The sequence below is a fragment of the Rattus norvegicus genome, chromosome 9, assembly GCF_021556685.1.
Source record: "Rattus norvegicus strain SHRSP/BbbUtx chromosome 9, alternate assembly SHRSP_T2T, whole genome shotgun sequence".
NCBI classification, from domain to species: Eukaryota; Metazoa; Chordata; class Mammalia; order Rodentia; family Muridae; genus Rattus; species Rattus norvegicus.
In genome coordinates this window covers 120,400,961-120,413,787 of record NC_141542.1, presented here as the reverse complement: position 1 = coordinate 120,413,787, position 12,827 = coordinate 120,400,961, and the positions used below count along the sequence as shown (strand labels likewise).

The window sequence follows — 12,827 nt, the reverse complement described above, 5'->3', positions numbered from 1 at the left end:
TGGCTTCAATCTCAAGCACCACAAGTGCATATAAACACACGCGCATGCGCATATACACGTGTACCTGTATATGTACACGCATGCACATAAATGTACACGACGCCTAAAGAGAGGATAGCTGATACCTTTTCATATACAATGTTTTGCCTGTGTCTGGGATTTTTTTAGTGCGGTCAGTGAGTATGTCCTTCTCTCATTGCCAATCTAACTGTCTTATCACTGCTCCTACATGATATTGGCAATGTGAACCTGGAGTCCGAATTGACTGGGCTTTTGTTTCACCAAGATCCTGGGGAATTTGGCTCGTTCTAAAGACTTGGAAGTTGGGTTCTGTTTGATGGAAGCCGTGTCTGACGTTAGAGTCAGTTTTGCCAGTGGACAAATCCAGGACAGAGTGCTGTGGTCCTGTGGCGGGCTGTGGGATAATGATAATTTGCAGCTTAGATTCAAGTGACCAGCCCTGTGGGAAGCCAGCCGCTGGCACTCCAGCTGATCGGCGCCCCCACCCTTGCCTTGGTGGCTCTGTCACATCTATGTCTGGTGTTAAGTGACCTTACTGCAGGAACCAGGATTTAATGTTTGCATCCCTCGCCCCTGTGGGCTTCTGGCTGCATAGACAGCAGATGGATGAGCGATCTGTGCCCTCAGAGAGCACTGAGACAGCACTGGCTGAAAAGGTGCCATGTTTGAGTCCGGCTTTGCTTTTCTAGTGAGAGAATTACGGGGAGTCCATGCAGAGTCTCCGAGTGGTTTCCTCACGCAGGGATTGAGAACACAACCGTCTGTTCTCCCCCTCACCAGGGACTGCTGGGGGCTGCAGGGAGATGCAGTATGCTGGCTGGGTCCTGTATCCCGGAGGGATTCAGATTTTCTACAAGAATGTAAAGTGCAACCAAATACTTAACTCAGCGAATGGTAACGGAGTAATCGATGTGAAATTCCTTGCTGTACGGTTCTGAGACCAGAGGTACCCCCGAGGGGATGTGGTGTCCTGAGTCGGTTCTGTCATGTACAGATGGCGTGACTGGAAGTTTCACCTCCCCGTGAGAGTGTGAACCACACAGCCTTTCTGATTTTTGACTTTACAGGAGGTATCCAGTATCTTACTGTAAAGTAGCTTGTGACAGAAGGCTTTGCACACCGTAGGCTGATATACACTCGGTGTTCTGAGTGTATTTAAGGTAGTGTAGAGTGAGCTACACTGTTCATTGAGCTATGCTGATACAGTTGATTATAATTATAGGTGATGTATTGATTATTAATATATCCATGAGTTTTCACGTCAGATGTTTTGGGGCAGTGATAGTTTTATCAAGACACGGCCTCCGTGTAAATGAAGCGCATGTGTGTTGTGGGTAAATTGTCTTCTGTCTTCTCATTTTGACAGGAGTGAGATCAAGGTCTAAAACATTGCCGCTTACGCTACAGTTTATTTGATTCATGATTAAATTTATTCAAGTCACATATCATTTATAAGCTAGACTGCCATGGACCTGTGCCTGTTTTGAAACGAATTTTAACTACATTCCTGACTTTCGGTACTCTGCTTAGGAGGCAAATTGATTCAAATGCTTTCTCGCCAGGTCCTGGTTAGCTCTCTAATTCCTACCACAAGTATTTCTAAAACGTCTGAGGTACAGTGTTTCTTGCACTTGGAGTTGTGTCATAGGCGGACCCCCAGTGTGTAGTTGGGGGGTCAGTCATGTGTCTGCTCTGCACTGGACCAAAATCTCCCCCAGGGTAGATTCTTCCTAACTCTCCCCCTGGATTGTGGAGTCAGATTCGGTTCTCTTTTGTTGTTTCTCTGGCAGTAGGGACTGGGCCTCCATTCATCACCGTCAAAACAGTGGCACCTTCTTCCTGACGGCTGAGTAACTGGAGCTGGCAAAGTGAAACCAGGGTGATCTGTGCACTTGTGAGGTCCCGGCAACTAAACTTTCTTTTCTCTCTGTAAAGAAATCCATGCTTGGCTGGGAGATGAATTTAACCAGATAGGAGCCTTAGAGAAGACTGGACTCAGAACACGTGCTTCTGACTTTCCCAACCGGCTAGCTGTGTGACCCTAAGGAAGCCGTACCAGCTTCTGCTTTTATAAAATCAGGGGATTAGACAAGATGGGCTGCGGTAGTCTCAAAATACAGAGTGGAAGAACTATTCATAGGCAAGTTTCCATGAGCAGCCGGGGCCTCTGCTTGCTGTCTTTTTGTTTGTTTTCTGAGACAGGGTTTCTCTGTGTAGCCCTGGTTGTCCTGGGACTTGCTTTGTAGACCAGGCTAGACTAACTCAGAGAACCTCCTGCCTCTGTCTGACTGCTGGGATTCTCTGTTTTGTTTTTTTTTTTTTTTTTTTTGGTTCTTTTTTTCGGAGCTGGGGACCGAACCCCGAGCCTTGCGCTTCCTAGGTAAGCGCTCTACCACTGAGCTAAATCCCCAGCCCCTTTTTGTTTTTTTTTGTATTTTTTTTTGTCTTTGTTTTTTTAATGAGTTAAAAAAAACAACCCAGTTGGCTTTCTTTGTTCTTTCTTGCTTTCTACTTCTGTTACCACGATTGGGCCACGTCTCACTGGTCTCATCTCCACGAATTTGGGTCACAGTCCAGTTAGTGTGGATCCATCCCAGTCAGGTTCTGGCTGGAAAAGGAAGGCCCTCTGGGCCCTCCAGCCAGCAGGTGAGCAGGTCTTCCCCTTGTGGTCAGTGGCAGAACTACAACTTCTCAAAGCTAGTTCAGGGAGTCCACATGCCTGACCGGTCAGATTTCTTTGCCCTGTTCTTTATCAAATATCCTATTTTCTGGACAATTTAAAATCAATATATTTTGCTATATCTTTTCCCCCATGAAATGTATAAGAGGTACGTATTGATCCAAGCTGCGAAATAAGGCGAGACAAAGTGTAGATTTGACAGGCATCCAGCTATATTTGTGCTGGCTTGCCACTCTGGCTCACTAGAAAAGCTGTCTTTTTCCTGAGCCATCTGTAGAAGGCAAAGAGTGGAGTTAATAATTGTAACTTTCACCGGGAAGGGTATTTCAAGGGCGGGTCTTCAGGCAGACTGGGCTGATTTAGCGGGAATGGAGGTAGAGCGGAGATCCTCCCCGTCCCCCAGTGAGTGTTCCCCAGGTGAGCATGACAGTTGACAGGAAGTGACATCTGTCATCACTGGTATGTGGCAGGGGAGGAGACACCACAACGCCCTGAGAGACCTTCCATCCCCCCTGCCCCCTCCCAGGCTAGAGAGTCCAAGGAGGGCCTCAGGCCAGAAAAACTGTGGGCATCTCTTTTATTTTGTTTCTAATTTTTTGTTTGTTTGTTTGGGCTTTTTTTTTTTTTAAACGGTTTCTTTGTGTAACAGTCCTGACTGTCCAGGAACCCACTTTTTATACCAGGTCTTGAACTCACAGAGACCCGCCTGCATCTGCATCCTCCCCTCCCCCTCTTTGCCCAGTGCTGGAATTAAAGGCCTGCATCATCATGCCCAGAAAACAACTATGCCCATTTCTAATTGGCAGTTTTAGGGTACAGAGTTGGATGAGCCCAAGTGTTACCTAAAAACATGTGAGGGAGGAGAGAGTGAAACAGAGAGGCGGGGTTGGGGGTTGGGGGTGGGTGGAGACAGAGACAGAATATTAATTGATTAAAAAAAATTAAAGACTCTATTTACTGACACTGCTGCCTTTGGCCTGCACTTCCATGGCCTCTGGCCTGGGTCCCTCACCACCCTCCCAGTGACAGCTCATTTGTCCCTCCTCAGCTGCTTTAAGCCCTCCTACAGATGAACATCTTCATCCACGCACCCCCGAGAAATGGAAACTACCCAGCTGCGATGCCCTGCCCTGCCCTGCCCTGCAATGCCCTGCTCTGCCCTGCCCAGGAAGGCACCGGAAACGCCCCATGCTGCAAGACTTTCTCCAGGAAGCAACTGTGTCCTAAAGCTGCAGCAGGGGCGGCGCGGGAGCCTCACCCTGTCTATGCCCCACTCTTCTACTTCACATGATGGTCCGTGGTTTAAGGATTCTTCGGCGTCTTCCATCCATTTCTTCATTCTTCGCTCAAGCAATAAGCCTCTCGCAAACCCTGCCTTGTGGGCTGGACTCCGCTGTAACAGTTACCAGCTATCTCCCTGGTTTGCAAACCCCATTGGAGGGAGGTAGTAGGGCTACCCTTCCTAGCCTGCAGGGTTCCCAGACACAGCAGAAAGGGTCTGAGCAGTCAGAGGTGCCCACTCATGTCCAACCCCAGCACCCAGAGCTCTGACGCAGACTCTCCACCTGGCTCTCCCCCCTCACATGTTTTTAGGTCACACCCAGGATCACCCTATTCTGTACCCGAAAACTACTGCTTGGAGACAGCTGCCCTTAGTTCTCTTGGCCCGAGAACTATTCACTTCCTTGTACTTGGTTCTTTGGACTCTCCAGCCTGGCTCTCAGGGCGTTGTGTCTCCCCTGCCATGCTTCAGCCGGGGCAGATGCTGCATCCTCTCTGTCGTTAGGCTCACCTGGGGAGCGCACATTCGGGGGCGGGGAGCTCCACTCAGACTCCATTCCACAGATCAGCTGAGCGGAGCCTGCCTGAAGGCCAACCCTTGAAATACCCTTCATAGTGAAATCGCTAAGCTGTCTTGCGATTATTAACTCCGGCCCTTGCCTTCTGCAGATGGCCCAGGTGAAACACCAGCTTTTTCTGGTGAGCTAGAGCCGTTCATCTGTCAGAGGACAACTTGGGGGAGTTCTCTTCTACCATGTGTGACCTGGGGATTGAACTCAGCTCACCCGTCAGCCTTCATGCTTGTTTTTTAAGCCACCAGGCCCTTGGTTAGAATCTCTAAAATAAATTGTATGCGTATTTTGTCTAAATGTATTTTCTGTGCACCACAAGTCCGTGACTGCCTGTAGAGACCAGAGGAGGGTGTTGAATTCCCTGGAACTGAAAACACAGATGTTTGTGTGGCTGTTGTGTTGGTGCTTGGACTTGAACCTGGGTCTTCTGCAAGAGCAGCAAGTGTTCTTAATTATTGAGCCATTGCACCAGTCTCAAACTTTGGGCTTTTAAAAAAAATCACACCTTGGGGCTGGAGTAATGGTTCAGCAGTTAGGAGCACTGACTGCGTTCAATTCCTAGCAACCACATGGTGGCTCACAACCATCTGTAATGGGATCTGATGCCCTCTTCTGGTGTGTGTGAAGACAGTGACAGTGTACTTATATACATGAAACAAATAAGTCTTTTTTAAAAGAAATCACACCTCTAGGGGTTGGGAGTGTAACTCGGTTGGTAGGAGAGTGGGTGAAGTGTATGACGCCCTCTCTGGGTTTGATCCCTAGTGAGGAATAAGCCAGGCATGGTGGTTCATCACCCTGCAATCCTGGCACTTGAGACGTGAAGGCGGGATGGTCAGTTCAAGATTATTCTAATCTATAGGGAGCTTGAGACTAGAGGCACTCTCATAATGAATGAATGAATGAATGAATGAATGAATGAATGAAGTCACATATGAGAACCATACTGATCCCTGAAGTATCTGGGTCACTCAGCCTTTTGTTTATTTTGTCTCAGAGTTTCAAAGCTTCAGTCCATCACTGGCTGAAAGCTCTGGAGTTATTGGCTTGAGAACATGTTGCTCTTTAATTGGGAGACCCTGGTATCTCAGTACGTGGGTTCCCCACTCACCCAGGCAGAGGGGGCTCCTGCTATTTCTGCCTAAGCTGACGTCGTTCCTTTCTTCCTAGATGTGCCTTATGCTGTTTCAGGCATGGGCTGACTGCTGGGTTTTGGGCTCTTTCTCAGGCACAATCTGTCTCTCCAGACACTGTTGGTATTATCTGTCTGGGATTTCTCTCTTTGACCTTGTGGATTTGTGCCTGTTGTTCCCAAAACCACTCTGTAAGGGTTTAGAAAGGAAGTAGTAGAGACACACGTCTGTGTCTGATTTCCATCCATTGTGTAAGGAATCCCTCTCTTGACCAACTCTAAAGAGGAGACCTTTGTAGAATTCAGCAAAACCTGAGCTTAATGTCCAGATATTAAATTCTACCAGACACTGGGGGCGGGGGTTAATAGGAATTTAGAGGTCTTCCAGTGTGTTCCCTAGATGCAGATGAATTAACCTGACAGTGTGACTTTGAAAAACATCAGCTCTCTCTCTAACAGACAACACGGCAGGATGTGACACGTCTTCTCTAGGCCTTCAGTTCCCTTATTATGAGCATGCTAATTGCTGTATGCCTCTGAGATGTGCTTCCAAACTTGCTTTTATCATATTTATTTCCCTTCTATGAAAGGAGTGCATGTACGTCATAGAACATTCTGGTAGGGAATAAAAGACTTCTTCTCCTGCTCCTGCAGTTCTGCTATCACACTCTTTTGTTGCATATTCGTAGAAGGTCAGAGGTGGTGGGTTTTCATGGCTATTCCTTCAATTCTCTTCTAGGACACGGGAGTTGGGAAATCAAGCATTGTGTGTCGGTTTGTCCAGGACCACTTTGACCACAACATCAGCCCCACCATTGGGTAAGTGCAGCATGGTTCTTTTGTTTGTTTGTTTGTTTTTTGACATCCCTTCTTTCAAGGACAGAGACTTCCAACCTCACTAATGAGAACTGATCCTAACTCCAGAAATTTAGGGCTGTTATTCTTGTGGGTTTTGTTTCTTGCCAACCTTCTTCCTCTTGAAGGCAAGGCCATTTCTTGACTATCAAGACCGTGGATCTGAAAAGCCGGTTTACTGTATTTCTAGGTGGGAGAGAGATGGTATGCATTGTCAGTTCCCGACGGGTGACCAGATTGCCTGGTTTTTTTTTTTTTTTTTTTTTTTGGTTCTTTTTTTTGGAGCTGGGGACCGAACCCAGGGCCTTGCGCTTCCTAGGTAAGCGCTCTACCACTGAGCTAAATCCCCAGCCCGTGCCTGGTTTTTAATTCCCAGAAAAGTTGTCCACTGCACACTGAGGAAGTCTGAAATTCATGTGGAATGAATAATGTTTCCCTTTCTGAAATGATCTAATGCTGAGCGTTCATAGCTTAAGTTTGCTGTGACAACACAGTTTCTGATGGTTGCAATGCCTTATGGGAGCTGCAATGCCTTATGGGAGCTGCTCCACTTCCTGCCTGCTTTGCTCCTCACTGTCTTCTGGTGTCAGGATGACTCGGCTCTCTTATGGGCTTGAGAATGCCTAAGGCTTTTCCTGATATAGTTAACAGAATCACAGTTGTACAAGTACATCGCTTCTCATCAGAAGCATTAACCCACATCACTTCAGTGACTCACAGATTATGAAGCAGGGGTCATCCGAAGGCAGCTATGCAATGGCTATGCCCAGGCACTCAAATACTCTCCTTTGGAACTTTGAGGTGTTTCCAAGCTCCAGTTTCAGAAGAAAACAAAAAAACAAAAAAACAAAACAAAAAAAACTATCAGGAATACTTACAAAGTGAAACATAGACTTATTGGAGAATGATAAAACTGGAAATCTTAATTCTTTAAAAGCTTGATTGTCTATCCCAAAACTTGTTAACCCAATGAACCAGAAACCTGGCCCCATGGTTTGTTTTGCTCAGCCTTTATGGTGCTTTCAAAATTTTTAAGGCAATATATCAGTTACTTTCCTTACTGCAGTCATCAAATACAAGACAACTTTTAAAAAAGGGAAGAGAGAGGGGTTGGGGATTTAGCTCAGCGGTAGAGCACTTGCCTAGCAAGTGCAAGGCCCTGGGTTCGGTCCCCAGCTCCGAAAAAAAGAAAAAGAAAAAAAAAAAAGAAAAAGAAAAAAAAAAAGAAAAAAAAAGAAAAAGAAAAAAAAAGAAAAAGAAAAAAAAAGAAAAAGAAAAAGAAAAAAAAAAAGAAAAAAAAAAAAGAAAAAGGGACGAGAGGGCTGGAGAGATGGCTCAGCGGTTAAGGGCACTGACTGCTCTTCCAGAGGTCCTGAGTTCAATTCCCAGCAACCACAAGGTGGCTCACAACCATCTGTAATGAGATCTGGCGCCCTCTTCTGGTGTGTCTGAAGACAGCTACAGTGTACTCACATATAATAAATAAATAAATCTTTAAAAAAAAAAAAAGGAAGAGTTTATTTTGGCTCACAGTTGCAGAGGAATCAATCCATGGCTGCTTGGCTGTATATGTTCAGACAGAACACCGTGGCAGCAGGAGCATATAGTAGAGGTGAGCTGTTGCTCCCCTTGTAGGGATCAAGAAACAGGAAAAGGAGAGGACAGGAAGATGCTAGGACAAGACAGAGCATCTAAGGACATGCCCTTTGTGAGTCACTTCTTCTACCCAGACCCTCTTCTTACTTTTCAATAACGTCATCATATGATAAACGCTTCGTAAGATTAATCTATTCATCACGTCAGAGCCCTCATGATCTAATAGTTTCTGGAAGTGCCCTGGTAGACACCCCTGAAGGTGCGTTCCAGTGCTCCCTTAGGTCTCTGTCTACCACAGCCAGTTTTGGAGAATCGAGAGATCCATGGATATGGAGCAGAGGAGGCGTGGCCACCCACCTAGCCAGCCAGACAAGTATGTGCTATGGGGTAACCAAGTCTCAAGCTCAGGGAATCTGATGACTTACTATGACTGTTATTTATAGGCTGTTTGGGAAGCCCTAGGGATGCAGCGCTCATGCCCGAACAGAGAAGGCACACCTCATCTGCCTTGCTGGATTGTCTTACCTGCCTGATCCTGTGGATGTTTCAGTTCAAATCCCTGACCCGAGAGTTAATTGCGATGGTTTCCCTGGGTCAGAGCACACAGGTAGACACAGAGCTGCAGACTTGACTCAGATCAAGCCTGGCAGAGTTGGACGTGTGGCCTCAGTAGTATAAGTGCTTGTATAGCATGGATTTGCACCCCCAAAGCCAACCAGACAGACAGACAGATAACAACCAAGCTAGTCTATCCTCAAAGCCTACCCAGGTCTTCCTATCAGAATCACAGTTGTACAAGGACATCGCCTCTCATCAGAAGCATTAGTCCACGTCACCTCAGTGACTCACAGATTATGAAGCAGGGGTGATCTGAAGGCAGCTATGCAATGGCTATGCCCAGGCAGGAAAGCTGCATCCCAGAGTTCCCTGCACAGCCTGCACCCATGACCATGTATGCGGCAGTTCTGTGAGTAGGTGTTTCTTCTCAGCTAGCAGCTGCCATCTTGTGAATCTTGCTTCATTTTATTACAAAAGAGTATTTATGGGGGAGGGTGACGTTTGCACATATTCCATGGTGCACATGTGGAAAGTCAGAGGACAACTTGAAGGAGTTGATTCTCTCCTTTCTTCCTGTGGGCCCTGAGGGTCAAACTCAGGGTTTCAGGCTTGGTGGCACACACTGTGTTATTAGTCTATTCAGCATTCCATGGTGGATGCTACGCCCTTGTATAACTGTTTCTATAGCCTTAATTATCCTCTTTTCTATTTCTTCTCTCCCTCCCTCCCTCCCTTCCTCTCTCCTTCCTTCCTTCCTTCTATTTGTGGAGTGACTGCTAAGGTTGAATCCAAGGTCTCAAATGTAATTGCTAATCACCTGCTCTACCACTGAGCTATACCTCCCTGTCCCCTTAGTATTATATTTTTTTAATTTTAACTTTCATTTATTTACTTTTTGTCTGAGTCAGTTGTACTATATAACCCAGGGCAGCTTTGAACAACCGCTGTGGCCAATCCTCCTGTCTTAACCTCTTGAATGCTAATATAACAGGCATGTGCCACCATGTGCACCATTAATTCTTAAAAAGCAAATAGGCGGGGTTGGGAATTTAGCTCAGTGGTAGAGCGCTTGCCTAGGAAGCGCAAGGCCCTGGGTTCAATCCCCAGCTCCGAAAAAAAGAATCAAAAAAAAAATCAAATAGGCTACACTTTGATACATATGCCAAACGCAGGTTATCTAACTGTCCATGTGTGGTCTGTGAGAAGGCCTTCCTGTCCCCATTCTCATTACACTCTGCTGATTAGACAGTTCGCTCAGTTTCAAACATCACTCCTGGAGGCAGGAGGGAGGTTTATGCAACTCAGAAAGGAAGGGAAACCCAGAAGTCTCAGGAAGAAAATGAAACTCAGATGACCCAGGATGCTCCTGAAATTTACAAAATTCACAGTGCATTTATATATATTTATAGTAGCTGTCTCCAGACACACCAGAAGAGGGCATCGGATCCCATTACAGATGGTTGTGATCCACCATGTGGTTGCTGGGAATTGAACTCAGGACCTCTGGAAGAGCAGTCAGTGCTCTTAATTACTGAGCCATCTCTCCGGTCTTGTTTTGTTTGTTTTTGTTGGTGGTGTTGTTCATGAATGAGATATTTTAGGCTATTAAATATTCTATGTATTTGGTTTTATGAGCACAAAGAAAATAAGTGTTTATTTAAAGAAAATAGGTAAAAAAAAGATAGCCAGTGTTTTCTGATTTACTGATGCCTTGAAGTCCTTCCACTGTGATAGAAACATGCATGTGTTTTGTTATTTATCTCTCTGCTGGACAGTTCTGTGCCAACTTGACACAGGTTAAAGTCATCTCAGAGGCAAGAACCTCAATTGAGAACATTGCTCCAGAAGATAGAACTGTAGGCAATACTCTAGGGCATTTTCTTAGTTAGCGATTGATGTGGGAGGGCCCAGGCCATTGTGCAAGCCATGGGGAGCAAGCCAGTAAGCAGCACCCCTCCATGGCCTCTGCATCAGCTCCTGCTTCCAAGTTCCTGTCCTGTTTGAGTTCTAGTCCTGACTTCCTTTGATGATGAACAGTGATGTGGAAGTGTAAGCCAGTAAACCCTCTGTCTCTGACTTGCTTTGGTCATGGTGCTCCATCATAGCAATACAACCCTGAGACCATCCCTACATTGATGCAGACAGGTTGAGATTTAGATCTATTCTCCCATTACTTGCTGCTGGAATTGAATGTTAGCCTAGGGAATGGGAATATGTTAAGACAGCTTTCTCTTTATGCTGTTTCGAAGTCAAAGTCTTAATCTTAAAGTGAAAAGACATTTTTTTCTCATCCTTGTTTTAATAATAAGGTTTTAATATCTAAGGCTAGACATTCAACATTTCCCTGATATACAGAGAATATTATTCTAGGACAATTGAATCAGTTTCTGTGTGCATTTTCTTTTATTATGTTTATTTAGTTTATGGGTATGAGTGTTTTGTTTACATGGACCTATGTGAAACACGTGTGTGCAGTGCCTGAGGAAGCCAGAAGAAGGTACTGGATCTGTTAGAACAGAAGTTAAAGATGGCTGTGAGCTGCCCTGTGAATGAACGCTGGGAACCAAACTCAGGCTTTCTGTAAGAGCACTCGGTGCTCTCAACCTCTGAGCCATCCCTCCAGTCCACACATGGTGAATTAAGCTTTTACTACCCCACCTTTGCTCTGGGAACAGGATGCACTACCAGCCACCACCCAGCTTCTCGTGAATCCACAGATAAAAGACATGCACATGGGTTGCTCATTTTCAACTTGTCTTCTGACACAATTGCTGGGCGCTACTGTAATCTCCTGCCTGGAAAAGTGTGCCCTTATCAATATTCTTATCTCTCCACCTGCTCCTCCCAAGATCTCACTTGGCTGCTTGGCTTTTCTCTCTCTGAAAGATGGTGAACTCTCTCCTTCTCCCTTGGGTCAGTCCCTTTTCCTCCAGGGACCCGGAAGTCCCGCCTTCCACCCAGCAATTGGCCCATGACTTCTTTACTGACAGACCTAGAACCAATTGGAGAACAGGACAGCATCAGACACCCCGCCCCTATATTCTCTTTGTTTTGAAACCTCAGCTAAATTATATAAAATACAGACTTTTCATTTGCAGTAGTCTAACTCTCATTACTGCTTGTTTAGGGACAAGAGTGCTTGGGGCCCGCTTGAAATATAATAACAGGAATTGAAACTCCTCCGTCTCTGTGGAGTTTTGATGATGTAGGGCGGTTGACTCTCTTTTTCAGGGCATCTTTCATGACCAAAACTGTGCCTTGTGGAAATGAACTTCACAAATTCCTCATCTGGGACACCGCTGGTCAGGAGCGGGTGAGTACATGCTACTTCTGGCTTCCTAGAGACAAAATGGAGCCAGCATCAGAATATCAGAATTTAAAGTATATATTTATGTATTTAATATATTTATTATATCATATTATATATGAAACATTTATTTCACCATTTGAAAGGAGATATATGCCAAGACATAAGAAGCAAATAGGTTATTTTAGACAAAACTTTGCTCTTCACTTAAATTTGAATAAGCATGGCCTTTCGAGAAGTTGTTATTGTAACCAGAATTGCTTTACATAAAAATACTGCTTCTGCATTTTCGTTGACTGTGTAGTTTTTCTGTAGTGGCCTCCATCTGTTTGTTGATGAGGGGTGAGGACTACACTTACCTGAGGGTATGAAAACAAATATCAAAACCGTAGCTAGGAATTTCTTCAATGACAGGTTCCTAAGTGGGAGGTAACCAGGAGATGAGGAGATAAAGAAGATAGGAAAGTTTGGGATAAGGAAATCGTGAATAAACTTGCAGCTCTTACAAGCAAGGTTATTAGGAAGTCTAGTATCTTATATACAACTTTCTGGAGTAAAAAAAACAAAAACAAAAACAAAAAACAAACCAACAAAAAAACCCCCAAAAAACAAAAAAACGAACAACAACAACAACAACAAAATGGGCAAAATCAGCAGAAACTATCACACAGTGGCACAAAGTCAGCAAGAAGCTTAGCGAACAGTGTTATACAGGGGAACACAGGCATCTCAAGAGCGTTGCATACGGAGCGCACACAGCAGCCATAGCCCCGTAATGTAAGAAGAATTGGGTTCTCAGGATCTGAAGCCTAAGCCCCCTCATGG

General features: G+C 45.3%; 1 protein-coding gene across 3 annotated transcripts in view; it reads left to right on the top strand.

Moving 5' to 3' along the window:
* Positions 1 to 12,827, top strand: part of Rab31 (RAB31, member RAS oncogene family) — a 127,824-nt gene that overhangs the window by 45,878 nt on the left and 69,119 nt on the right. For all 3 annotated transcript variants that reach the window (NM_145094.2, XM_087564730.1, XM_087564731.1), the window contains 2 exon segments: positions 6,426 to 6,505; positions 11,927 to 12,008. In NM_145094.2, the coding sequence (NP_659562.2) occupies positions 6,426 to 6,505; positions 11,927 to 12,008 (162 nt within the window).